Source organism: Fusarium vanettenii (genome assembly GCF_000151355.1).
Source record: "Fusarium vanettenii 77-13-4 chromosome 1 genomic scaffold NECHAsca_1_chr1_3_0, whole genome shotgun sequence".
Lineage (NCBI taxonomy): Eukaryota > Fungi > Ascomycota > Sordariomycetes > Hypocreales > Nectriaceae > Fusarium > Fusarium vanettenii.
This window is the reverse complement of record NW_003315881.1, coordinates 2,204,433-2,230,666: the sequence shown is the minus strand read 5'-3', so window position 1 is coordinate 2,230,666 and position 26,234 is coordinate 2,204,433. Positions and strand designations below refer to the sequence as shown.

Sequence of the window (26,234 nt, the reverse complement as noted above, 5' to 3'; positions counted from 1 at the left end):
GGTACTCCGTACATGTGGCTACGGTTTCACCACTGTCATGGCCGAATCTTGCATCTACCCGTTCCACCAAGGGTACTGTACAGCATCTGAAGTTCTTCCTCCACCCGACAGTGTGTAGTACAGTATCTCGCAAGGGAGCGCAGATATCGCTAACAGCCATCGTTCCGTCCCTCGCCTGTCAATCGTAAATGAACGATCACCCGAGATGAACCAATCAGACACTCCGTCTAGACTTCTCCTGAGTCCTCTTACACAGCCATCCATCCATCTTACAGCCATTGTCTCTGTCAGAGAATCAAGTGGTCAAGACGCATTCAAGTCTCATTTTGAGCCTCTTCACTTTGTTATGCCTTCTACAGCGGCACCTACCAATGAAACACCACCCGTCACACTGTCCAGCTTCCGACCCCGGTCCTTATCCCGCCAGTGTTTCTCAACTGTCCATGATCCAGGGACATGGTCCCCTGCTGACAGCACTCCTCGATTGGTCCCTGAGCACGAGGACTTTGTGCACAATAATCTCACAATCTCGTCACTAATCTCCGTGCTCGCACAAGGCCAGGCACAAGCCAAGGTTCGCCATCCTTGAGTGCTTCTCTTCTCCACAGCGTCTTCAACGATCGATCCCCTGCTTCAGGGGTTATACGGACGAGTACGCGCAATTGACTAAGAGGGAATGGCAGAATCTCCCAGGTACGATGTCGGTGATTTGCAGATCTCAATTCCCACCCGCCGCCGTATTTGAAACTGTCTTCGATCCGACGCTGTTTTACATAGCCGCCCTCATGAGACATGTGAAAGCCCATCTTATAATCCACCCTTCTCTCTCCCCAGTTGACGTCCCATGGCCTAGGTTCTCGAACAAGATGCATGTGCCATCAAGTTCATGGCTCCTCTTATGATTTGATAATGCTCCTTAAAAATTCCCAACTATTCCAGAACGCCTAACCCACCAATGCATAGGGAGCATTGGACTTTTACAATAGCTACACAGGTCCTTCACCATAGCTGGTTGTACCTTGCTCATACTCACTCGTCCCTGCATCACATCTATGTACTCTCTGCTTACATGTCCTTGGATCGCATCTTCTTGAGACGAGCGGCACCCTCGAACAGTCCGCGGTCAACCGCCGCGGCGACGGTCAGAGTTCCACCAACAATGGCGCAGAGTCCAGCAAGGAAACCGCTGAAGGTCTTGCCCTTCTCCTCGCGGTTGACAACCTTCATGGGGGAAATATCCTACAGCCAGCGTCAGTTTCGATTCACCTGTCAAGACAAGCGCCGGAGTGCACTTACATAGGAGAAGAAGACGCCAGGAATACCACCACTGGTATGCTGGCGCTCGGCGTGGCCTTCAGCGGCGTCGTTACCGCCAGCCAAACTCCTCTTGTGGCTAGTGACAGAGTACTGGTGAGTCTCGACACTGCCATCCTCGGCGTAACCGTAGGCTCCAAGGCTTGTGTCGTCCTGCAGTAGGCCGGCGATCTTAAGACCCTTGCTGTCCCAGCCCAGAGGGAGGTACGATGTAGGGACAATCTTTACAAAGTACATGAAGTTGAAGTTGGGATCCTTAATATCCTGGCGAGTACCATCAAGAGGGTTCTGGTGGTGGTTGGTCCAGGGCGTTCCCTTGCCGACCTTGCGAGCGACTTCATCGGGGAGCTGAGGACCAAAGCGAAGAGAGTGGATGATGTGGGTGAAGTCGTGCGCCTTGCCCTTGGGAGCATCCCAGTAGTTCTTCAGATCGTGAACGTGCATGTTGCCGCTGCTGAAGCTTCGTCCAGGAGCAAAGTGGAAGTTACCAATAACCTTGTTCACGCGCAGGCCACCCTCAATACGGCAACCTTCCTCACGCTGAGCATCCAGCTTCTCAGCATAGTGCTCGCGCTCACACTGCTCAACACCCTCTCCACGACCAAAGGCCCAGGACGCCTGGGCGTAGGCTTCACGAACTTCGTCACAAGTCTGACAGCAGCCGGCTTTCCGGGCATTCGCAGGGGGCTGAGCACCGTAGCAGCCACCGCAGTAGGAGGGATCGAGGTGGGCGGCAGCATCATCGTGGAGGGAGAGGGACTTGGAGTCGATATCGGCGCCGCCCTTGGACTGGGGTTGAAGACGGACTTTGTTGACACCGTGCATGACGCCGTGCTGCTGCTCGCCAGAGACATCCATGACATCGAGGGTCAGGAGCTCGCAGGGCATCTTGGGGAATGTGATGTTGAGGTGGATCTCCATTCGCTCTCCTGTAAATCACATCCACGTCAGCAACTCGCGGTTATAAAGTCACAACGGGGAAGCAATCGCGGTTCTATCCCCGGGGACCTAGGCGCTATTCCATACCTCGTCCTCTATCCACAATCAACTCGGGGTGTATCTCAACCCGGCGATACTCTGACCATTCACCCCAGGCCAGGAAGATGACGACGATCAGAGACACGATAGTAACAATACCACCACTTGTGGTTCGAATTCGCGCCTCGTCGACTGTCTTGGTAAAGGCATCGAGCCTTGTGAACCTCGACTTGGGAGGCATTTTGGGAGAAGCGTGTCGTTTGTTGGATGCGACGAGGTTCGAGACGGGTATAAGTTGGTAGGTATGAATGCGACAGCAGCGCGGGTCGCTAAAGAGCAGCTGAAAAGGAGAGCAGGCTTCAGGAGCAACCACAAGAAGATGGGCAAGAAAAGGATCAAATGCAGTGAATGAGAGACAGCATTCGTCGAGAGTGGCTGCGGACCGGCACCTCACACTCGAGCAGCAAAAAAAGAGGAAGAATTGAAGCAATGCGAGAATAAAGAGTTTGGCTTGTTCCTATTCTTACATTTCTTAAAGGCCACCTTTTTCCAACTGCGGCCGACTACCTAGTACGGTACCTATCTCTTGGTCCTTCCGCGCGTAGCTTGGGGCCCTCCTCTCCTGCCTCAGAACAGGGTCCCCCCTCCGTGGTATCTTCAATTGAGCTAAACCTAAAAGGGATTGATCCCGAGCTTCGAGGCACTGGGTCGGAAAATCTCCGGTTTCTATTGGAGCTTCGCATGCGTCAGGCACTGCAGACGGGAAGGAAGGCTAGTGGTCCAAGAAAAAAATGGCACACTTCGCAAGTATTCAATCCACTGAATCACAGCATAAAAGGCTTATGATTATAAATCTAAGAAGTCATATAGACTTGAGAATATAATTTATATAATTTATTTTTATTTTTATTTTTATTTATTCTAGTCTAAGTTATATCTATATTGCCCGGTAAAGGTCTTATTACCTACCTGCAGTGTGCCATTTATTTCTTGGTCTGCGTGGAAGGGAAGCTTTGGTTCAGCCTGCCGCTGTAGGTCCACTAAATCAGATCGCAAGGCTGAGAAATTCCAGCCATCACTCACTCTCTTCCAACTTTCCTACACCATCACCATTTCTCTCTGTAACCGCCATCTGAACCAACTATTCCGGTTTAGATAGTTTACTCGTTCGTTTTCATATTGTGCGCCGCACTTGCACGTCCTCGACAAACACGCGATCCCTCTTTTCGTATACGAGATAATCTTCTTTGTTGCCTCCCGGCCGTCTATAGTCAACATGTCGACGAGGCCACCCTCTCGCGTTGTGTTTGTGGGCAACATCCCATATGGTAGGCGCCGCCAGCTATGTTTGTGGCATACTGTATCTGACTAGTCTCGCAGGACTCACCGAGGAGCAAATCACCGAAATCTTCAGCAGCGCCGGCAAGGTCGAACGCTTTCGCCTAGTTTATGATTCCGAGACTGGACGACCCAAGGGCTTTGGCTTTGCAGACTACCCGGATACCGGTACGATTCCTCGATCGCCGACATACATTCTCTTCTAACCGACTTTGATAGACTCGGCCTCCTCAGCTGTGCGCAACCTGAACGACTACGAGATCATGGGCAGGAAGCTTCGCGTTGACTTCTCTAACGAGCAGAAGAGCACCGACGAAGACAAGGACCAGGTACTAGGCATGCAAGCTCTATTCAGATTCATACTCTAACCTTGGACACCAGGGCGGCTCAGGCTATAACCCACACGGATCTAATGGCGCCGGCCCCAGTTACAGCTCCCAGCCAAGCACTCTCCCTCCTCTGCCTGCCGGAAAGGAGCTTCCACACGGCGTCACCTGCACCGATGCTATCTCCCGCACTCTTGAAACCCTCCCACCTCCCCAGCTCCTCGACATTCTTTCCCAGATGAAGACCCTCGCGACCAACGAACCTCAGCGAGCTGCCGAGCTTCTCCAGCAAGCACCACAGTTGGCATACGCAGTGTTCCAGGCTCTTCTTCTTATGGGTCTCGTCTCCCCCGAAGCTATTCAGTCGGTCGTCGAACCAGGAGCGCCCCCACCAGCTGCTGCCTATCCTCCCGCTCCGATGCCTGGCTACCCCGGAGCGAGTAACACTCCTCCAGTCGCCAATATGCCATATCAGGCGCCTTCTCAACCCTACGGCGCTCCTGCCGCTACGCCCGCGCCGGCTGCCCAGGATCCTGATGCTCTGATGCGAGCTGTCATGGAGCTTCCTCAAGCTCAGATCGACATGCTTCCCGAGGCTGAGAGGCAACAGATTTTGGCTCTCCGGGCTACATTTGCTGGCCAGCGGAGGTGATTCGATGTATAGATACATTCGCACAAGGTGATTTGCCAGTCGTGTTGAGTGAAGAGACTCGCCAGAGGCATCTCGCATCATGCACTTGGAGGGTATTTGGATGTATTAGGCGTTCAGGCGCAGATATGGGCCATTGATTTACAAAGTCCAGGCGGAAGCATAATCCCTAACTATTTGCTAGTCGTAGGGTCGAAGGTTGGTAGCCATATGATGCGACGTTGCAGTTGTCTGGACGTGCTTTCTGGTGGTCACAACTCCGTCATGCCAAGGAGAAGGGGGTAACATGGCGGTATCTTGAAAGCCAGGTCATTGTGAGGGGTATCATCATGATGGTGTAAGAGAGGTGGCACGATTGCAACAGTTATGGGATAGGGATTGAACAGATACCCGCGACTGAGATTTACGGAAAAGAAAATGAAACAGAATTCTATTCCCGGTGTTACTTTGAATACGAATGGTCTGGGTTTGAATGTGATCCTAGCTGAGCTTCAGGGGTGATGTAGGGTAAAGAAGACCATAGGTAGTGGGCAAGATTGACAACTTCTATCCCATATAATTGATCTATTTAGCCATGCATGAACTAGTTAATCTATGTCGATGTTCATTGATACTACGATGCGATTCGTTTCCGATTTTTGGATTTATTATAAAGTACTTACAGAACATGTTGGAGGTGTGTTCTGGCATATCTTCAAGACTACCATCAAGGAGAAAGTCACAATAGCCAAGATGCCTAATTTTTGCTACGGCTCGCGCCCCAAAAGACATGTCAATTTTATGTATACTCTCCCATGCCACACGCCGAAAAGTATTGGGAACCCGAACTACCCAGCGCCAGATGTACTGTCTGGATGCGCCCCCAAACCCCCCTAAACCAACCAGCCATTTCCAGACGAACAAGTGCTGTACCGTGATAACTCCGGGCCTACAGGTTGAAAATGCCAACAGGCAGATAGAAAGAAAACAACATAAAAAAAGAGTGAGGGCGGCAAGACTGTGTACTGTGTGCCAACCGCTGTATCGTGTGCTCAACTCTTGAAAGTAGCACTCTTGTGTGTATCCTTCGCTTCGGCTCTCCTGGATGTAGGAATGGCCCCTATACAATGTTGTATACCCTCTTGGCTATCATGTAGCATGCGAATCCAAAGAAAAGGAGACCAGCCGTAATCCAGGCGAACCAGGCCAGGTCGCCTTCATACTCTTGACCGGGCACCCAGACGTTCATACCCCACAGACCAGTGATGATGTTCATGGGGAGGACAATGGTGCCCAGGACGGTGAGCTTTCCCAGGACGTCGGCCGTTTGTTCCTGGCGCTCGTTCATGCGAATGTTTATCTGGGCGAGGTAGTTGCCATGAGATCGAGCGAGTATTCTGCATGTGTTAGTACTTTGTCCCTTGGCCTTATACACGTATACAACTCACTTTTCGTAATGGCCAAGATTGGCAGTCATGGTGATGATGTGATCTTGGATATCACCAAGATAGAGGCCAATCTCGGACCGAGGCGCAACCTCCCATCGCTCATTGCAGCGCTTGGCGAATCCTTTGATAACATCCGCCTTGTTGCCCAGCAAGCGGTATAGACTCATGACCCTCTTTCTGCAGTCACCTACACGTCGAAGCATGTCACTACTAGGATCCGACGTTGTGACGGCGTCGTCTGGCCTCGAGTTGACCTCCTTCAACCGCTTATCAGAAGATGAGTGCAGCTTGAGGATGACATCGTCAATCTCATCTACTTCATCCTCGATATTCTGTATCAAGGGCTGAAAGACATCCGTGATGTCGTCGATAATGGCATACGAGATCCAGTCCGAGGATAGTATCAAGTAGTCGCGCAACTGTCGAATTCGTCGACGAACGTTGGCAGGATGCGGCGTCTTGGAGAAGTGGAAGCTCAAGACACCTTCTCGGAAGACAACCACATACATATCGACAGGTTCCAGGAAGTTTTCGCTGTTGTTGTCTTGATCAAACGTCCGATAGTTGACAAAGTAGTAGTGCCTAAACAGTTCAACCTTTTCGCGAGCCTCCTGCAGCATGATGTCTTCTGCGGTAAGCGGATGGATACCAAAGGCTTTGGATATGACCTTCATCTCAGGTTCAGTGGGACAGAGAACATCAAGCCACCAAACTGGTCGCTCGCCATATCTCAGGATCTTGTCTTTTGAACCAGCCGTAGTGTCCTGTGAGATGTGCAATAAGCTTTCCTCTGCTGACTTGCGGCCCGTCGGAGTAGCCCGCCCTGATTCGCTTCTCGAGGCCACATGCGCCAATGGATCTTTCGAGGGGGATGTCGTTCCTTCAGGCCGGGTCTCGAGAGTATCACGAGTGGCTGACAATGACGGTTGGCGTGTATTAGCCTTGGACTCGCTATCTGTCCCCGAGCCCTGATTGCGAGCCTTGGTGGGAATAGCGATGGGGTCCAAATCTTCCTCATCAGACTCGTCATCAGAGAGAAGTCTAGGATCTGGAATGAAGAGTTCTCGAAAGCCGCCGCCAGGCTGGACAAGCTCCGATATCGTCTGGCTGTGAATCGTGCTCTGAAACTCCTCGTTGAAGTAAGTGAACCGGTAGGGCGTTTCCTCATCTGACTGAAACCAGCCTTTGCGCAACGGGCGGAGTCGTCCATTGATGAGCTGCGGCTCCGTAATCTTCTTGACGCGACGTTCCTCGGTTCGGTCCTCCTTCTCCATGTGACTCCATTCTTCCAGGGTGGACAAGTCGGGCCATTGACCGCGACGACGTCGTGTTCGATACTGGCGTTGCTCCTGACCTCGTGTCTGAGGCTCGTCATCTCCCATTTCGGACATACCAGGACCCGGGAAGCAAACATCCTGCTCAGCCTCAGCCACCATTCTTCGACCAAGCTCAGGTCGATTATCCCTTAGAACACTTCCGACATCAGAAAGGCCGTCAATCTCGCCTATCAAGCGATGTGGGGAGTCGTCACGGACACTGCCGAGTTCATCCCGTATCATGACATCCCCTAGACTGAGTTCTATGCGATCGGCGGTGCCAAATGTAGGAGAGCCCGGCATGGATGGCGGATGGTTGATATCGTAACGGTCCTTTGCGCCAGATGAAGTTCCCAGCCGTGTCGTGGAGGACTTGTTGGAGGGTCGACGACTTCGACTGTGGCTTGATACCGCATCACTTGCACCGTAGCCAGATAGACCAGTCTGTGAACGTCGTAGCCTCGATTCGCCGAGCAAAGGCGCGGATTCATCCCATTGCGAATGTTCTGGATGCTCCTCTTCGGCGGAAACGGCTGGGATCGAGCGGAGACGGTTACTGCTTGGGCCTGTAAAGGGCGAGACCGGAGCCGGGACTGTCGATGATCGTCTGGGACGCATAGGGTGGTGACCACTGAGTTGCATATTAGTGGGATGTTACAGAAGCAATTGTTCATGCAAGCCAAGCTCACCGATGATCTAACAATGCCTCGCTATCAATGCTCGCGCCGCTCAGATTAGCCTTGGGGAGGTTGAAGAAACCCTCCCCAGCAGCCTCCTCAGCCTCGTCGCGTCCATCATCCTCGTCAAAGGCCGCAAAACTCTTTCTGCGCGCGCGCTTCTTCTTGCCACCTCGGTGTCCCTTTCTCTTCCTGGGCTTGGGGGTAGAGTTGGAGGCGGAGGCGGAGCCAGAGGCAGCCTGCCGTTGGGTGGGGGTGCCAGGCGATTGAGTGTTGCTTGGGTTTGCCAAGTTGCTAAAGCGATTGTTCGAAGCCATATCGTGCTCCTGAAGACAGGGACACTATGGAATTATGTGAAAGGGAGAAGAAGAGAAAGCGTCGAGGGTTGTGGAAAAGTCGTAGGAATGACTGCGCAGTGCCATCAAGCCGCAAATCCATGGATCAGTGATGATGTCAGCTACCTGGGGCTACCTGCCTACAGTTTGGCGCCTGCATCGGCCAGCTACAGGGGGGCGCTCGCCTGGAGCAATAATTGGCGTAGGGCACTTTTAGCTGGGTTCCCACTAACCGGCCACCAAAGTTACCGTCGGGTCAATCCCCGCAGCGGGGGGCGATGAGAGTTGGGGTTGCAGCTGGAGAGAAAGGTAAAAGGGAGGTCAATGTCAGAAGTGAATTTCATCATGGTTGTAGATCGACAGCGTGTCTAGTCATTGTCTCTTTTTTCCTGCCTCCTGGTATGCGACTCAAAGACAGCAATGTCGGTCATGCCTTGCAGCCTACCTAGACACATGTCTGCTCCACACTCACCAGTCAATCGGCCATATCCGGCCCTCGCCAACTTGGGGCTTCAAGGCGTTACCACATGACAACTGTTGGGTCTCAGACTCACCACGTTCACTCGCTGGGTTCCCGGTGACATGTGTCCAGCTGAGGACGTTTCTCGCTAAACAACAACTCCTCTTTTCGCCTTTACCGCAACATCAAAGAGGAGCCAGCGAGTTGTCATGATCATGATGTACAACATCACCGGCCCCACCAACTATCGGTTGTCACTACTAGCTCGGTATCATGTCCGGCACGCGCCGTCAAGCCAGCCCAATATACCGCAACACCACACGACCTATCATAAGCAAAGGCGTGGTGGCAGAGTGGTCTAATGCGATAGACTAGAAATCTATTCTCTTCGGAGGCGTCTGTTCGAATCAGGCCCACGTCGATTGGTTTTTTGCTTCTTTCTGCGGTTATTGATGATTCATTTTTTGCCTTGTTTCGCGATTGGTGTTGGTGTTTCTGTTGCCACCAAGACGACAACTCAGCATCGTTTCTTTTTGCCACCACTGCTTCTTATCTATGATAGGCACTTCAGGTTACGTTACAAGATAGCAAGAGTATCCCTGCTTCGAGAACTTGCGCCGTCGTGTGAGGCTTATCAATGAGCACTCAGAAACCCCAGCAACAACCAATGCCACATGCTGTGCGAGGAAATACAGCATTTTGACGTCAAGGCATGTTTCAGCGCCGCATCTGCATGAAAACCTGTGTCCATACCAAGACTAACAAAGTATCCATTGCCTATCATTCTAGAGTAACAACTTTTCGTGGAATGCCCAAACACATTGCCATTTGCGCCATGTTCCTCACATCTCTAAGAATTACACGCGAGTCTAACTTGGGTATACGCAACAAACTAGCTTTTGCCATCCTTACAGTCCGCTTAACCGTCTTTACGCAACTTCGGTGGTCTGGGGAGATCCCTCAAAGTCCCACAGCTTGACGAGCAGGCTATCGGGCTCAGCGTCACCGGCCTCATGAGGCAAAAAGACCTTCTTGGGAATGTGGAACTCGACTACAGGTGCCTTCCTGACGTTCTTGGTCATTTCGGCCTCGAGGAGCTATACAATAGTTAGAACATTGTCATCAATCTCACACGTAGCAACAACTTACAGTAGCATATGAGTGGTCGAGGAAATCCTCAATGTTGTAAGAAACCTTGGTGAACTGCTCAGAGATGACCTTGGTAATGGTGGCAACGTTCGGATGGTAATGAGACTGAAGCTGTACAAGCTCCCAGAGACAGCTGTCAATCGCCTGGGTCTCCATTGGGTCCGCCTCCTCCGGTAGGAATGGGTCCTCAGCTCCATGCTCGCTCATGTGCTTCTTGACCTCGGGATCCCTCTCCTCTCGGTGAATCATGAACGTGCATGTCGGGTGACGCTTGAGCAGGTTGTAAATCCAGGGGGTCACAAAGACAATGGCGCTTGGGGGCGCATTCAGCGAAAGCCGAGCGAGGCGCTTGATAAAGCTGGCGACGAGCGCTGCCGGAAGATGGGTTGAGCCGAGGAAGGTGTCCAATAGGCGGAAGAATCGTGATCGGTGCTTGGAGTGAAGAATATCGCGATCCAGAAGGGAGTAGAGTTTTGTGTAGAAGGAGGGGTAGTCCAGATTTCGCTCCGAGATCAAGTAAAAGACACCCGAAAGGGCCAGGAGGGACATAGAACCACCGACGTCGTAAGAGTTGGTCAGGAAGTCGGCGAGCAGTTCGGGCTTTGTGAACCAGGGAGCAATCACGGTCGAGATGATGTCGAGTATCCGCTTGCGCTGCTCCTTTTCCTCAGCGAGGGTCATGATGGCAAGCCATGCCTCCTGGCCTTGCTTCTTGTGCTGGGTGACATTTCGAAGAGGGTGAGCCTTCTTCTTTGGCCGGGGGACGTAATAATCCTCCAGCTCATCAGCTGACTCCGGGACGCCATCTAGAGCGGACAAGAGCGCGAAGCATCGATCAAAGAGTTCTGATGAAGCATTGTCGTCTGAATGTTTCTCCACGATGTACTTGACTGAGCTGAAGGTAAAGTAGCGGATGTCGTCGTACTGCTCAGCAAACTCCTCGATATAAACCTTGCTTGCGTCCTCATTCTCACTCACAAGGAGTGATTCCATAATGTCGCGATGGAATGCCCGAGGGAAAATGTACTCCTCCTTGTCGTACATGAACTGCCCCTCAGCCTTGAGCGTCCTCATGCAAAGAGTCAAGGCGGTCGGGGCCAGCTCCTCATCCCGAAGCATCGCGAGCAGAGTCTTCTTAAACTCTCCAAACTGCTCCTTGAGCCAACCGACGACAACAAGATCCTTCTCGGACAGGCTCTTCTTGGCGATGAGAGCACCCTGGGTGAGTAGTCGCACAAAGATGCGGCAGAGCGCGACGGTCGCCAGCATGCTCTCGGGCTCGCCCTTTTTGAAGTCATTGGCGGTACTGAGAAGGACGGTGATGTCGTTGTAGTTCTTCCTCGACTCTAGGATGCCTTGCTCCATGAGAAGGATCTTGGCGTTGGGGTCCTCAGACTCATCGCTGGCGCTTGATGACCTCCGTCTCTTGGTGGGCTTCTCTTGAGTTGAGGACCGCTTGCGCTTGGAGCGCTCCTCTGTAGCGGCCTTGGGCATTTTGATCGCGTCTCCTTGGGCTTATCTCCTATACAATAAGATTAAAAAGAAAAGAAAAGAAAAGGACCAAATATCGCCGGTTCTGTTGCAAGTCTCAAACTTCGATTCATCCAAGTTCATAAAGTTCAACGTCCAGAAATCTTTACTTGACTGTTGAAATTTCGTCCAATCAAATCTGACACCGGCGCCAAGACCTCCCACGGCAAAATCCCGGCCGTGCCAGATCCCCTCCGATTTTCAAGGTCACGTGGATCTGATTGTTGCCGAGCTAGCGCGATAAAACCTCAACCTCACTTCCAGCTCCCCGATCAACGACAAGCCCACGATACCCCCATCACGTAACCATCTCACAATGGCGTCACGCTTGGCACGAAGCGCCGTCGGTACGTTCTGAGAGCCCTCGATACTCGATCCTGGCCCAATTCCACCCCAATTGGGCCCTCGCGACGACTCTTTCTGACCTAAACAGGCGCTCCCCTCCTCCGACCCGTCCTCGCCCGCCGAGCCGCCCCTGCCATCTCCGCCGCCGCCGTGCGATTCAACAGCAATGTCCCCGCCGAGGAGCCCAAGAAGAAGGCCCAGAGCCTCATCGACGCCCTTCCCGGAAACAGCCTGCTCAGCAAGACGGCCATCCTGAGCTCCGCCGCCGGTCTCTCCATCTACGGCATCTCCAGCGAGTACTACGTCATGAACGAGGAGACCATCATCGCCATCTGCCTGCTCTCCGTCTGGGGTGGTCTGATCAAGTACGGTGGCCCTGCCTACAAGGAGTGGGCCGAGGCGCAGAACAACAAGATCAAGAACATCCTCAACAGCGCCCGTGCCGACCACACCGAGGCTGTCAAGGGCCGCATTGAGGACGTCAAGCAGATGGGCAGCGTCGTCGAGATCACCAAGAACCTGTTTGAGGTTTCCAAGGTAATTCCGAGATGGCCGTCGGACCCGAGGTGATATATACTGATGGTACTGCGTGTTAGGAAACCGCCAAGCTCGAGGCTGAGGCTTTCGAGCTCGAGCAGAAGACCGCCCTGGCCGCCGAGGCCAAGAGCGTCCTTGACTCCTGGGTCCGATACGAGGGCCAGGTCAAGCAGCGACAGCAGAGGGAGCTTGCTCAGTCTGTCATCGCTAAGGTCCAGAAGGAGCTCGAGAACCCCAAGGTCCTCCAGCAGATCCTCCAGCAGAGCGTTGCCGACGTTGAGAGTGCGTGGATTTGCCCTGGATATCCAATTGACTATGCTGACACAGTTTACAGAGATCGTCGCCGCCAAGCAATAGATGACCAACCGCCGCTAGAGTCTCGATCACTAGATTCCACAGTTTCCCTTTGTACCCCTTTTGTGTCATAAAACAACACCTGTGCATTAGCCGAATCAATCAAGACCCTAGTTCCTTCACTGCTGGAAAGCTATTGTTGCCTGTGAGATACGTCAAGATAGGGTCAATTGCGTTTCAATTGGGTTTGTCGGAGCTATAATTTGCTCTTCGGGAAAGGTCGGGATCTCCGATATCGCCTATCCTATCTTCCGAGTTGAGCGAAAAATCAAAACAAATATCAACACGATGTCGTCTATTTTCGTGACAGTGACCCGATTGACATTGCCAGATTAATTGTTCATCCCTCGCAACGTCGTCTAGCATTGGATTGTTATATCCGCCGCGGATAAACTGATGGGGGCGGACTATAGTTCACTACACCAAGTATCACAAATCGACAACATGTCAACAATGTTCAGTAAGAAATTATTGTGCGTCTGTACATGGGTAATTATACACTCGAGAAAACCAGCAATCCTCAACGCCGGCCATCTGCTCCACGGATTCAAGATCCAAAGCATAGGTAACCACCCATCCGCCCGGCGCATCAAGACCAATAGATAAAAAAGAAATATGATAAAGGACTGTCTGTTGTGAAAAACAGGTCAGAAGAATCTGCTGTCAAAACAGCTATTAGTAGATCGGCCTCGGATCTTCCCACTTCTTGGGTTCTGGAGTTCCCTTTGCTGCTGGAGACTCTTCCACTCCAGGGCCGAGTGACACGCGCCCACTTCGTCGTCTTCTAGCTGCATCGCCTGCGACAGGACCAATCCACTCCCAAGCACGGCCGACTTCACCGCTGCGACCTTCTCTTTGACTGGTTCGAACATTGCTGTTTTGCTCAACCACAACTCTCACTCTCTGCCAGATGCGCTCACGCTCCGAGAGGGAATGCACGGAGCGTAGGATATCATCTCTCAAGTTAGGCAGAAACAACCAAGGGTCATCGATATCTTCCTCACCCAGTTCCTTCTGGTTGGCCAGTCTTCCCAGAACCAAGTCAACCAGAGCAGGAACCTGAGCCGAGGTAGCGACATGCTTGCGATATCGGGCTCGCATGTACAAGACAGTCAAGATTGACGTGACTAAAAGTCCAATTGTGAGTCGATATCTTGCCAGGCTGAGTCTGAGCGATCGTTTGAGCGCGCAGGTGAGCGGAAGGCGAGCGAGAGACGTGGACGATAGCCGTCGTTCTGAAAGATCGGGGGAACCGGGCGGTCTGTAGGGTCAATAGTGGATCTGGTTAGTGTTTTGGTCAGAAACGGTTTGAGGCAATGTCGTCGTCGTCGTCGCGGAGCCGGTTGTCGACGCGTGTGGATAAAGAGATGGAACTTACGGTGCTGTCTCGACAATCTCGATCTCTTCCCTTGCAGTAACCTCCCCAATGGCAGCAGCCCAGAGCTCATCAAACTCATCCTCATTGAGTCTCTTGGAGCGCTTTCGGCTGACAGTCTTCTTAAGTTCCTGCTCAGGGATAGCAGGAGACTCCTCCTTTTTGCCATCCTCACTAACAAGCTCTCCGCACTCATACTTGGCCCGGCGTTCTCTGAGCTCTTCAATGGCCTTGTCCGCCACGGCCTTGACTCGTCGCGCCTTTTCGCCATCAGGCTCGCAGGTAGGTGGCAGAGGGACTAAGCCGCCAAAAGAAAGTGGGTGCGGCTTGAGAATAAAGTCATGCTCGCATTGAACAGAAAAGTCCTTGAAGCAGTAGGCGTGCTGAGGGCAAGGTTCACACTGAGGCTCGATGTATGGGAGGAGAGCGTCAGGGACAGGAATCTCTGGTGGAACCAACGACTTCGCTGGTGCTCCGATCCCACAGTAGCCGACGGCCATCTTCTCCTGTCGATACCAGGCAAGATATGCGCCCAAGAGGGCCATAAAGAGGACCAGCAACGGCGCGCCAAGACCACCCTTGCGAGCGACCTGACCAGCAGGTTTGCGCGGCTCAATCGTAGTCTCCCCTCTGCTTGCTGCCTCCTCTAGCTCGAGTTGCTCATCAGGAGTGAACTCCTCGCCAGGCTCAAGCAGATCAGGAGTCGGCTCACGATATTTGGGTGTTGGCTCGCGATACTTGGGCGTCGGGGCTTCAAGTGTCTCCTCATAATTATCGGAATAACCATCTGTTCGTCGCCTCGAAGTTGATTTGACGCTTCGGATAGTGTCTCCGCCGCCGGTTGTGCGTCGTCGGTTGGTTGGGGTCTTCTGAGCGGGTGAGCTTCCACTCTGGAATGGGTTATCGTATGTGAAGACGCTCTCGTCGGGGTCTGGCATGATGGTCTCCTCCTCCTCGGGCTCCGCCTTGATCTTAGGTGTAACGGTTCGCCGAGTCTGACGGGTCGAGCGAGGAGCGTCATAGTCATCGTGGTCATCGGCATGGGAGAGTGCCCGGCTCACGGATCGTGTGCTCCGCTTCGCCGGGCTTCTAAGCCTGGAAGCGGGGGTTGCGGGGACATCATCCTCAGTCTTGATTCCTCTTGATACCTTTCGAGGAGACCTGGATCGCCGTTTTGCGACCGATGGGGGGGCAAGATCATAGTCGTCCCAGGTACCCGTGTCTTCGGCGCTACCGGCATTGACGATACCCATGCTAGATCGCTTGGCTCTTGCCCGCTGGGCTCGGAGCTTGGGAGCCTGAGACAAGACATGCTCCTCGACTAGCTCAACCAGCTGTGCCTTCTTTGCCGTTGCGGGGTATTCGACGTTGTGGGTGACGAGTATAGATCGTAGTCGCGGGATGGTGACTTTGTGGGCGTCAAAGCCCTCCTCGAGGTAATCCTCAACGTCCGCCATGATGTCTGCTCTGTTGAAGCTTGAGATATGGTAGGACAAGTTGCAAAGAATGGAAGAGTGCGGGATGGCCGCAGATCATAGACCGTCCACGTTGTATGTAGGTGAGGTCACGCAGCAGGATCAACAACAAAGATAGCTGCAGTTTGCGCCTGGGTTAACACCTGAAACCGCAATGGTCGCAGCGCAGTCGCGAGTAGCGTCTTGCAAGAGATGCCCAGGCGGCGTAAGAAATTCCTGCTCGAGGTGGGGTGATGGATTTTTCCCTCTCGTCTCGTCTGGACAGATTGTTGAGACAAAGACCCTTGACGCAATGATAAAGTTGATAGCGCCGTTGTCTGTGGCAACTGGAGCCTGGAACTTGCACGTTCCTTGTCACTTGACCCGTGCGGTAGCTGCACCGCCACGTCCAGCCACAGTACGCCACATTTGTCCCGCGAGCTATCGAACGATTGAGGGACGACATTCGCTGGGGAGCTTCAAGCGATGTCTCATCCCACATCGTGAGCCGTGATTTGCCTTTCACGACGGCGTTTTTCTGGAATTGAGGGCTCAATTAACTTTTCATACATCATGCTAGCCAGAAGGTCTGTTTTGGGACAGTCCAGCTTTGTCTGTCGGAGCTGTGTCCGCCAATACCAGTCGCAGATCCGCCGAGCGTCCACTGCCGCTCAAGACAACATTTACGATGTTGTCTGTGTTGGAGGTGGCCCAGCGGGCCTGAGCCTGCTTACAGCTCTTCGTAAGTTACTACATCACTATTCGGAACCTGGCTAACATTCAAACAGGGGCCAATCCCGTCACCGCCGGCCTCCGAGTCGCCCTCGTCGAAGCCCAGGATCTCTCCAAGGTCTCGTCATTCTCTCTCCCTCCCACCCAATTCTCCAACCGATGCAGCTCCCTCACCCCCTCCTCGGCCCGATATCTCGACACGATAGGCGCATGGCAGCACATGAAGCGTGAGCGTATTCAGGATTATCAGGAAATGCAGGTTTGGGATGGAGTGACGGGCGCCCGCATCGAGTTCGACTGGCCTCCGGGCTCCGCCGCCGACAAGACGATCGCTTACATGGCCGAGAACCTCAACCTTACGTCTGGACTTCTCAAGAGACTGAATGAGCTTGGTGGGGTGGATATTTTCGACAAGACCAAGGTGGAGAATATTGATCTGGGCAAGGAGACTGAAGAGGTTGATCTGAGCGAGTGGCCGATCGTCCAGCTTTCAGGTGGTCATTCCCTAGCGGCACGTCTTCTCATCGGCGCAGACGGAGCCAACAGCCCCGTGCGTACCTTTGCTGGTATAAACAGCCGCGGCTGGGACTATGGTAGACACGGCGTTGTGGCAACTCTTCAGTTGGAGGGTGACGGATGGGGCGGCGAGTTCAACAAGATTGCCTACCAACGTTTCTTGCCCACAGGTCCCGTTGCGATGCTGCCTCTTCCTGGTAACCATGCTTCGCTGGTCTGGTCTACCACGCCAGAGAAGGCTACCCTTCTCAAGAGCCTCTCCTCTAAGGACTTTATCGCTATAGTCAATGCCGCTTTCCGCCTGAGCCCTATCGACATCGGCTACATGCACACTCAAGCAGATGGCCAGGCGGAGGAGTTCTCATGGCGCATGGAGCACACGACCATCGATGCTGAGTCGATCCCTCAAACCGTCGTTGGCGTTCAGGAGGGTACCGTCGCATCTTTCCCCCTCAAGCTGCGTCATGCCGATACTTATACCGGCGAACGCGTTGCCCTTGTTGGCGATGCGGCGCACACCATTCACCCCCTCGCTGGCCAGGGCCTGAACCAGGGTCAGGGCGATGTTCAGAGTCTGGCCAAGACCATCGAGTACGCTGTGTCTCACGGTCAGGACTTGGGTACGCAGCTGTCTCTCGAGTCGTACAACAGTGAGCGCTATGCTGCCAACCACGTCATCCTAGGCGTTTGCGACAAGCTTCACAGACTCTACTCTGTGGAGAGCGGTCCTCTAGTTCCGTTGCGCTCAGTTGGTCTCAGAGCTGTCAATGCCTTTGGACCCCTGAAGAATTTCTTCATGCAGCAGGCTTCAGGCACTGGCATCAAGCTGCTGTAAAACTTCTCTGTACTCCCCTTAACGCATGTACTCTTGATCTGTAACATTAGACTTGTACATAATCACTCTAGGGCAGGTCAAAGGCCAAAAAATGTTGGAACTGACATGTTTCATTGATACCTCACAGCACAACATCACCTCTACCTACATAGCTTCTCGCTCGAGCGCACGACATTTGTGGGAGTATTTACCGTGGTCCCCCTATCAGCTATGATTACAAACAAAAGGAACCCATTCTAATCTTCTTTCTTTTCCACTCGACTTTACCGATCGACCTCACCTAGTATGGTTGTTAGCATGTGCATATACCAGCAAAAAGCCAGGGTGACTTACCAAACACCAGATCCATAGTACCAATAACCGCCACAGCATCAGCCAGCAAGTGACCCTTGGAGACGTGATCGAAACCACCCAGGTGAGCGAAACCGGGGGCTCGGATGTGGCATCGGTATGGCCGCTCGCTGCCGTCGCTGACGACGTAGACACCCATCTCGCCCTTGGGGGCCTCGATGGCGGAGTAGGTCTCACCAGGAGGAACGGCGTAACCCTTGGTGTAGAGAAGGAAGTGGTGGATGAGAGCCTCCATGTTCTCCTTCATGGCGGATCGGGGAGGAGGCGAGACCTTGTAGTCCTCGACGCGGACGGGGCCGGCGGGCATCTTGTTCAGGCACTGGTGGATGATGCGGAGGGACTGTCGGAACTCCTCCATTCGGCAGAGGTATCGGTCGTAGCAGTCTCCGTTGGTTCCAACGGGGACGTCGAACTCGACCTGGTCGTAGGCGTCGTAGGGCTGGCTCTTTCGGATATCCCACGGCACGCCGGAACCTCGGAGCATGACACCGGTAAAGGAGAGGTTCAGCGCCTCGGAGGCGGGAACGACACCAACACCTCTCAATCGCTCAATCCAGATACGGTTGTCGGTCAACATCTCCTCGGTCTCGTCGATACGGTCGCCGAACTGTGTGGCCCACTGGTAAATGTCGTCGAGAAGACCAACGGGGATATCCTGGTGAACACCACCGGGTCGGACGTAGGCGGCGTGGAGACGGGCACCCGAGACACGCTCGTAGAATTCCTTGATATTGGTCAATTTCTGTCATTCTCAACCAATTGCCCGCCATTGACCTACCATGAGCTTCTCACGCTCCTCGAAACCCCACAGGAAAGGCGTCAAAGCACCAACATCCATGGCGTGAGAGAGGACGGACATCAGGTGGTTGAGGACACGAGTGATCTCGCCGAAGAGGGTTCGGATGAACTTGGCTCGCTCGGGAATCTCGATGTTGAGTAGCTTCTCGACGGCGAGGGCGAAGCACTGCTCATTGGTCATCATGGAGACGTAGTCGAGTCGGTCAAAGTAAGGCAGGGCCTGGAGATATGTCTTGTACTCGATCAACTTCTCGGTACCTCGGTGCAGCAGACCGACGTGGGGGTCGGCGCGGACAATCTCCTCGCCATTGAGCTCGAGAATCAGACGCAACACGCCGTGGGCGGCGGGATGCTGAGGACCAAAGTTGACAGTGTAGTGTCGGACCTTGCGGTCCTCAACCGAGTTCTCGCGCGACTTTCTGGTGCCACTGGGTAGTTGGCGGGACAGGCCGTAGGGATCGTTAGGATTGGCAAAGTCCTCATCGACGGGGACAAGCCTGGTGCCAACGGGCTCGGCAGCGGCGTACTTTCGTAGGGAGGTCGTCGAGAAGGGGCGAGCGGCGAGGGCAGCGGGCCGCATTCGACACAGGCTCTGGGCGCCTCGGCTGGCGAGTCTGAGGGAAGCCATTGTGAGAGGAGCGGAGAGGGAGGGTCGGCCGTGAGTGAGGCGAGATTAAGAGAGTCTCCCAGGAGGACCTCTGGCTCGAGGTCAATGGCTGGTTGATGGAGGGGAATTCGCCTTGGTGGTTGTGCCCGTCATCTCCCGCGGTCCGGGGATCTCTGTTGAAACCTGGGAGCTTTGCTCTTGGTGGTGGGCCGGACTATTGTTGATGCGGGGATTTGACCAATCAACGACCGACCATTACTCGTTCGTTTTTATACAATTACCCGAGCGTCCGTCTTCACCAATTGTCCAATCCATCTCGGCCAAGAGCTGATGGACATGGCAATGTGTCTGTAAAGCTCGGGGAAAATTGAAGAAAATTATTCTTGATATATAGTACATTATTGGAATAGAATTGAGGCAGCAGTAGTACTTCTGGGCCTATACTCCTTCTACAATCTCCTTGCTTGCGCGGAGACTGCCATTATGTACTGAGCTGGGATCTAGACCAATTATGATAAGTCTCTTCCTAGGCTCACCAAAATTAAGATAAGGGATTAACCTATTCTTGTATGATTTTTATAAAGGTTTAGATAGTGCTCTAATGGTGGAGATGAGTACGCTCTGGTAGTCCTCGCGCAAGCAAGGAGATGTGCAGCAGACTTCCTGTCTAGTCATCTCCCATGTACAGCGTCATCCACATAACGTTATGTACTGAGCAGTTGGGAAATCGCCACTACTCAACCAAGTCCAAGTCTATGCGTAATGCAATCAAGCACCCTTCTAATCAGGTATAGTACAATTGATTAAAAGTTCGACTTGTATCAGTAACCAATCGTGTTTCAGTAGGAATGAGATAGTCATCCGACTAAAATGTACAACACACTTTAGTATGAGTATAGCGCAAGAGGTGAATCAATAATTGTGTCAGCCACTTTGACATACTCCATGTATAACCTCACGACTGGCTAACACACAAACCAAGCCTGCCAAGTCCATATGCCTCTATTCCTAGTCAACTCCTTTCTTATGCCCCAAACCCATCATGAATCTCTCACCAACTCCTTCACCCCCTCAAGGTCACTCCTCAACAACCCAAAGTTAACCACATCCTTCAGCACACCAAGCTTCTCCGCTGCCCCCCTCCTCGTCCCCTCCTCAATGAACCCGCACTTCTTCATGACCTTCTGACTCGCCTCGTTGCTCCCGTACGCCTCCCCCTCGATCCTGTTCAGCCCAGGCCACGTATCGAAGCACCACCTCACAAACGGTCCGATCGCCTCAGTTGCATATCCCTTGCCCCACGAAGCAGAACCCAACCAATAACCCAGCTCCCAAGTCCGAAAGTAGACGTCGCCCTTGGGAATGATTCCCACAGCACCGATGAAGCGCGGCTCCGGGGATGGGTTGTCCGCCGTGAGGGGCTTTACAAAGATGCCGTTGTGTTGTGGGTAGGCCGTGCCATCGGGTTTGCACGCCGTGGAGAGAAAGGCCTCAGCGTCTGATAGTCTATATGGCGATGGGAACCCCGCTCGGAGATTGGCCGTGACCAAGGTGTCGTTGCCCGTCTCGGCCATTGCCGGGGCATCGGAGAGGAAGTATCGGCGGATGATGAGCCGCTCCGTCTCCAAGAGGATAGTTCCGGCCTCCTCACTAGGGGGTGAGGGCGAGGATAGTATTGTAGGACCCGCCATCTTGGACGGGGATACCTAGGACAAGTAATATGGGACTCGAGCCAAGGTTGGTTGATCAATCACGTAGTCTAGAGCGACCAGTGACGGTGGTTGTCAGTTGTGAGTTTCCAGCCATATTTCTAGGCGGAAGGAATCTCATATACTATGACAGGGCTAGGCATGATTCACCGATAACGTACAGTCACATCTGATTTACAAAGGATCTTATTCTCCTCCGAAGCTAGTGGTTTTCAGGTAGGTGCTCGTATTCCTCGCAGGACAAGCTGACTGATCGTGGGGCTGACCTTGTCCCGTTGGCTACTTGGTGGTGTCAACATCCCAGATCCTTGACTCTTTCGGAGAGTTGCAAGGCTACGCACGACACAACAACAGAGCTGTCTCAACCAAAGCTAATCAACCAACCATTGCTGGCAAGGCGGACTAGGCAGGCAATCTTACACCCACATCGCTCTCCCGGAAACATGGCCTAGGCCGCTTGTCTATTCCTTCACATCTCTTACACCTCCACATCGCCTTGCTTTGCTTTGCTCTGCCTTGCCTCGCCTTGTCTTGCCTTGCACGCTCAAACGGCCGTCATATCGTACATGGGTATGGCTGCCACTGCGTGGCTTCTAGAATTCCTCCAAGCTGTGTGGTATCCCTTTCCTTGCAGAAATCGCTCCATGTTCAGTCTCTACCAGTGCCTTTTCTCTGCCCAAAACAAGAATGAAAAGAAAAGAAAAAAAAAGAATGCCGCCTCCTTCTCCCTCACTGCCGTGTCGCAGGAGCATTAGTTGTACAACTCTGCCAGTCTAGGCCATTACTTTCTGCAAACGCCTCGGCCAATAACTCTGTAGGCCGTCCAAACTTTGGGGGAATAAAGAAAAGACAAAGTGCCTCCCACATCCCCGTAGGGAACAAACGCCCAAAGCAAACAAACAAGTAAACAATCAGACAAAGAAACTTTTATGTGAACCCCTCGCCATGCCTCCCAAACGATGCAACGAATTCAAGCGAGATAGCCGCTCCAGAGTAACAAGGTGGTGCTTTTGATAGGAAAGGTGGGTGAAAAGAGTGACAGGCGAGTCGACTCCAACTCTGTTTAAACATAAGAAAATTAATCTGAAGGTGATATTTCGAAACCGGTTCTCGTCCACAATCCAGCTCGGACAATGGTATGTATGGTATAGCCGCTCAAGCGGCCTCGGCTGCTGCCTAAGTCCTCCGAGTAACGTTGACGCCCGGGTTGACAAACGATCTGTAAGCGATATCGCTAAACCGCCGTACCACGTTGGTTGTGCCTCCTGTGACTTGAGACTCGTCCAGAATAAACTTGGAGGCCACTGCGAGCCTGTTCTTGGGGTCGCTCTCGTCCAGGTGCGCCGGAATTGTGTTGCCATAACTAGGGTCAAAGTGAGGCGAAAGTTCCCGGACAACAGCAATCGAGTAGAGAACATCTCGATTCTCGCGGCCATCAAGAAGATAACGCAACCGGGTTAGAACATCGTCCCTGGCTTTGACGGCCGGCTGTAGTGTTGGGTTCTCGCGTATGCGAACAAATTCTGCAAGATTGTACCAGAAATCAAACTGACGGGTCCGGTGAGGGTCGACATCCTGCAAAGGCGGGCAAAGGGGGTTGGCCTGTAGATAGTCACCACACAAGAGTGCTTCCACAACCTTGACGCGGTTCCTAGCCTCGTTCGCGTCACCATCTCGAGGTAGTGCCATGGCACCCATGGGAGGTGCCTGGTCAGGGGACTGGTAAGAGGTCCGAGCAAGCTCCCACACAATGCGTGTTTCGAGAATACCAGAATACGCCATCTGGGCATGGTCGTTGGCCCTCACGGCCTCCAGGATGTTGAGAAACGACGCCATCAAGTCCACCAAGCGTGGGTCCCGAGGAAACGACATCTTTCCACTCTCCGCAAAGTAGTACCACCCGGTCTCAAAGAAGGAGCTCAGCCCGGGTGCGTACATCTCATGATACACCTTGGTCACCTCATTAAGGACTTCCTCAGTTTGAGCCGTCTGTTGGGTAGGTGGGGCTGCGCCCAGGAGGTCGATAATCTCATCGATCTTCATTTTCTTGGCTGTCGAAAACATGCGTAAGCGGATGTTCTCACAGCAGCGCAGCAAACGACGAACGAGGGGAAAATCAAAAGTAGGGGGCGCCACCTCTGAGATGCAGGTTGTTGTCCAGAGGCTTTTGGTCAACTGGTCTTGAGCCGTCCTGGATCGCTGATGAAGCTAGGCTTTGCAGTGCCGGATCGATTGCGGATGAGTATTCGTATCCGGACTCGGACTTGATGGGAGGAGACGCGACAGTGGAGAGGCTGGACTCGTAGCTGAGCGACGTGATGGACGGGTTGGGGCTGGCAGTGGTCACGTGTGCAGTAGCGTAGGAGCTCGGGAGCATAGACGGCTGACTACCGTAGGAGTTGGTCGCCCGTGCAGGTAGGCCTGGGTTGGTCGCGATTGACGAGGGGATCGTCGAGGGGATAGAGCTCGGTATCGCGGGTGGAGTGCGTTGGCTTGAGGGCGCAGGCTGAATATTTGACGACGATTGACCACCCGGTTGCTGTCGAAAGATCGGATCGTAGCCGAGACACTCGCGTTTTGACTTTTTGCAGTTGTTGCAGGTAGGATGAGTCTCGTCGCACTGGCACAGAATATGTTAGAGATTGGTGTTGGGCGGGGTGGGCATCCACCAGAGAAAGAAAATAGGTAGGGCGAGGGCGAGGGCGAGGTGGGTAAACAGCAGCAGCAGCAGCTGGCTGGCAGTGCCGCAGCATGCGAGACGCCGCACAAGGCGCGACACGACAAGACAAAACGGCCAATGGCAAGCTCAGCAAAGCTCAGCAAACGGCCTCCAAACGGTTTCTCCGTCAGTGGCTTACTTGCGAGGTAAGCTTGCAACCTGGGCGAGCTTGGGGCGCGCATTGTCTCGGACAGAGGGAGGCTCTACTGGGAGGAAGAAACATTGGCCACGGACGCTACGTGAGTTTGAGTCTTGCTCGCTTCTGCTGTAGCTCCATGGCAAACGAGCAAATCTGCAAGGAACCGCCAGTACAATGCAACCATCTCGGTCAGCTTGTGACCGGCCGTGGCTCGCTGGATGTGTATCTTGCTCCCTTTTCCCCCTCCCAGCCCAACCTCCCAAGAAACCGCGTCTCGTCTCGTCACGTAGGGCAATGCCTTGAGCCGCAAGAGGAATTCAACAACGATGAAATCACAGCTTACCTTGATCCTGCGCTTTCGGCAGGTTAAACATCCTGTCTTGGTCCGACGCTTAATTTCCTACCACGGATGAATCCCGCGTCAGCTCACTCTTCTCACCGTATTTTCGCAAAAGACCTCGACAGGTCGAGCTTTGAGCTTCTAACACACCTTTTTTGGCCCCCTATGTCCCAGCAGTCGCGGATCGTGCGGGAGAGCGTATCGAGACATGGGGTCCGAGGGGATCCCGTAACCCGCAGCCATCGGCATTCCATGGTGGCCATAGTATGGCAAACCTCCCGACACAGGCGCCATGGGCATGCTCATCTGCATGCCCTGAGGATTCGTCACGGACGGCCCCGGTTGTTGGGGGACCGGATCGATCGTACGCATGCTCGGTAGTGACATGACGTTGCTCCCAACGGGCATGGGGTTTGGTCGATATGCGTCCATCTGTTGTTGACTCGTCACAGCAGGATAAGAAGCATACTGGGCGGTGGTCGCGCCAACCGTCGTGGCGTACGGCGTCGAGGGACCCGGATAGCTCACAGGCTGGCCATGGGGAGCTCCTGGGTGCTGGTTGGACATTTCCGGATTGGACGAGGGCGTCGAAGCACCCTCGGAAGCCCTGCTGTCGCCGTTCTGCTGAGGGACCGCGGACGGGGCAGCAGAGACAGCAGCAGCCGAGGCCGGCGTAGATGTCGGTGCGGATGAGGCAGCGGTGACGTCGGGGTCGGCGGCGGGCACGGGTGCGGAGGGAAGAGCTGCGGAGGCGGTCGAGGCGGTCGGGTTATCCGGTGGTGTTGAGGAAGAGGTGCCAGCAATGGCGGCGGCGAGGGACGGGAGGGTCGTATCGGCTGCAGCTACAGGTGCTGAACTGGCGGCGTATGCTGGGGGAGCAGCAGACGCGGCGATGGGAGCTAGAGAGGGAGATGTCGACGTCGGAGCAGAAACTAGAGGATTGCTGGGAGAGTCGCCGTGACTCTGCCCTTGGACTTCTTGAGCCATGTTGTTTTTAATTAGAAATTTTTATGGAGCCACGAGGCAAGAGTCAGGAATAACGAGAGGCGACCGGGGGGAAGCGACCCTAGGCCACGGAGGAGGACCTGGTGCTGGGCAGGGAAGGTGAATAGCAGCAGCCCAGCCCAGGGCGTGGAAGCAGCAGGGGGACAAGAGGCGTGCAAGAGGGGCAGGTCTCGTCTCCGGAACCAGGGCCGAGAGCAGCGGGCCCCGTACAAGCAAGCTACCGTTGTGAGTGCGATACGATGCGGCTTGCGATGCGCCTGCGGCAGAGGCAAGAGGCAAAAGCCGTGATGGTGGACTGGGCCAAGGCCAACAACAGGTGACGAGGCGCTACTGCGACAGGCGGATGGGGAGCGGGATCGGAGACGGGAGACAGAGGATGGCTCCAGGAGATCGGGAACAAACGGGGATGGGGGATGGATTGGATCGACTCGCTGTCGTCGTCGAACATCGAGGTCACTCTTCTCACTCTACCCCCTGCCCGGCTGCCGCGTGGTAGTGGTAGTGGTGGTGGGAGTGGTGACCGTGGTGGTGGTGTTGGCCGCAAATTGTAAGTTTCTAGTGGGGACGGCCGGGCTTGGTAGGCCGATGTGCCATGCGGAACGATCGATACTCGACGAACAAGCGCGCGAGCTTCTTTTCTCCCTGTGAGAAGAATTCCAGCCTAGGCAGAAAAGAAAAAAGCGAGAGGTAGGGGGAACGGGCAAATGGAGACGAACGGGGGGGCAAAATTAGTCTCCAATCGTGGGAACAGGCAAGACAAGAGGCCGAATACAACCTGGGCGCTGCGCTCGCTCGCTTGCTCACTCGGGGGGGGGAGAAGGAGGTTTGAAGATGGGAAACAAGTCGGATTAATGTTTTGCGAGGCTCAAAAGAGGTTGGGGGACAAAAAAAAATAAGTTTTTTTTAATTAATTTTTTTT

The 26,234-nt window shown here is 53.7% G+C and overlaps 10 protein-coding genes across 10 annotated transcripts; 3 read left to right on the top strand and 7 right to left on the bottom strand.

Moving 5' to 3' along the window:
* Nucleotides 1-1,065: 1,065 nt before the first annotated feature.
* Nucleotides 1,066-2,533, bottom strand: NECHADRAFT_31575 (uncharacterized protein; the record flags this gene model as incomplete). Its single annotated transcript, XM_003053605.1, has 3 exons — nucleotides 1,066-1,239; nucleotides 1,297-2,243; nucleotides 2,341-2,533. The coding sequence occupies 3 exons, from the start codon at nucleotides 2,531-2,533 to the stop codon at nucleotides 1,066-1,068; spliced, it is 1,314 nt and encodes a 437-aa protein (XP_003053651.1).
* A 1,035-nt stretch (nucleotides 2,534-3,568) lies between these two features.
* NECHADRAFT_75021 (uncharacterized protein) lies at nucleotides 3,569-4,608 on the top strand (the record flags this gene model as incomplete). Its single annotated transcript, XM_003054331.1, has 4 exons — nucleotides 3,569-3,620; nucleotides 3,673-3,798; nucleotides 3,850-3,959; nucleotides 4,012-4,608. The coding sequence occupies 4 exons, from the start codon at nucleotides 3,569-3,571 to the stop codon at nucleotides 4,606-4,608; spliced, it is 885 nt and encodes a 294-aa protein (XP_003054377.1).
* A 740-nt stretch (nucleotides 4,609-5,348) lies between these two features.
* On the bottom strand, nucleotides 5,349-8,342 carry NECHADRAFT_65704 (uncharacterized protein; the record flags this gene model as incomplete). The annotated part of the gene is made up of 3 exons (XM_003053604.1): nucleotides 5,349-5,981; nucleotides 6,033-7,979; nucleotides 8,038-8,342. 3 exons carry the CDS (start codon nucleotides 8,340-8,342, stop codon nucleotides 5,705-5,707), a joined length of 2,529 nt encoding a protein of 842 aa, XP_003053650.1. The 3' UTR covers nucleotides 5,349-5,704.
* A 1,407-nt stretch (nucleotides 8,343-9,749) lies between these two features.
* Nucleotides 9,750-11,557, bottom strand: NECHADRAFT_65701 (uncharacterized protein; the record flags this gene model as incomplete). The annotated part of the gene is made up of 2 exons (XM_003053603.1): nucleotides 9,970-11,557; nucleotides 9,750-9,917 (listed from the first exon to the last, which is right to left on the bottom strand). Exons 1-2 carry the CDS (start codon nucleotides 11,461-11,463, stop codon nucleotides 9,750-9,752), a joined length of 1,662 nt encoding a protein of 553 aa, XP_003053649.1. The 5' UTR covers nucleotides 11,464-11,557.
* Nucleotides 11,558-11,809: 252 nt separating this feature from the next.
* On the top strand, nucleotides 11,810-13,039 carry NECHADRAFT_102380 (uncharacterized protein). Its single transcript, XM_003054330.1, has 4 exons — nucleotides 11,810-11,846; nucleotides 11,933-12,381; nucleotides 12,441-12,663; nucleotides 12,716-13,039. Exons 1-4 carry the CDS (start codon nucleotides 11,816-11,818, stop codon nucleotides 12,736-12,738), a joined length of 726 nt encoding a protein of 241 aa, XP_003054376.1. The 5' UTR covers nucleotides 11,810-11,815; the 3' UTR covers nucleotides 12,739-13,039.
* A 174-nt stretch (nucleotides 13,040-13,213) lies between these two features.
* Nucleotides 13,214-15,852, bottom strand: NECHADRAFT_57472 (uncharacterized protein). The gene is made up of 2 exons (XM_003053602.1): nucleotides 14,114-15,852; nucleotides 13,214-13,996 (listed from the first exon to the last, which is right to left on the bottom strand). Exons 1-2 carry the CDS (start codon nucleotides 15,565-15,567, stop codon nucleotides 13,411-13,413), a joined length of 2,040 nt encoding a protein of 679 aa, XP_003053648.1. The 5' UTR covers nucleotides 15,568-15,852; the 3' UTR covers nucleotides 13,214-13,410.
* Nucleotides 15,853-16,137: 285 nt separating this feature from the next.
* Nucleotides 16,138-17,775, top strand: NECHADRAFT_65697 (uncharacterized protein; the record flags this gene model as incomplete). Its single annotated transcript, XM_003054329.1, has 2 exons — nucleotides 16,138-16,306; nucleotides 16,353-17,775. The coding sequence occupies 2 exons, from the start codon at nucleotides 16,138-16,140 to the stop codon at nucleotides 17,645-17,647; spliced, it is 1,464 nt and encodes a 487-aa protein (XP_003054375.1). The 3' UTR covers nucleotides 17,648-17,775.
* Nucleotides 17,776-17,910: 135 nt separating this feature from the next.
* NECHADRAFT_90188 (uncharacterized protein) lies at nucleotides 17,911-19,424 on the bottom strand (the record flags this gene model as incomplete). Its single annotated transcript, XM_003053601.1, has 3 exons — nucleotides 17,911-17,927; nucleotides 17,981-18,722; nucleotides 18,777-19,424. 3 exons carry the CDS (start codon nucleotides 19,422-19,424, stop codon nucleotides 17,911-17,913), a joined length of 1,407 nt encoding a protein of 468 aa, XP_003053647.1.
* A 1,019-nt stretch (nucleotides 19,425-20,443) lies between these two features.
* NECHADRAFT_75014 (uncharacterized protein) lies at nucleotides 20,444-21,094 on the bottom strand (the record flags this gene model as incomplete). Its single annotated transcript, XM_003053600.1, has 1 exon — nucleotides 20,444-21,094. One exon carries the CDS (start codon nucleotides 21,092-21,094, stop codon nucleotides 20,444-20,446), a length of 651 nt encoding a protein of 216 aa, XP_003053646.1.
* Nucleotides 21,095-23,228: 2,134 nt separating this feature from the next.
* On the bottom strand, nucleotides 23,229-25,297 carry NECHADRAFT_30529 (uncharacterized protein; the record flags this gene model as incomplete). The annotated part of the gene is made up of 3 exons (XM_003053599.1): nucleotides 23,229-23,732; nucleotides 24,314-24,370; nucleotides 24,461-25,297. 3 exons carry the CDS (start codon nucleotides 25,295-25,297, stop codon nucleotides 23,229-23,231), a joined length of 1,398 nt encoding a protein of 465 aa, XP_003053645.1.
* Between the last annotated feature and the right edge of the window lie 937 nt (nucleotides 25,298-26,234).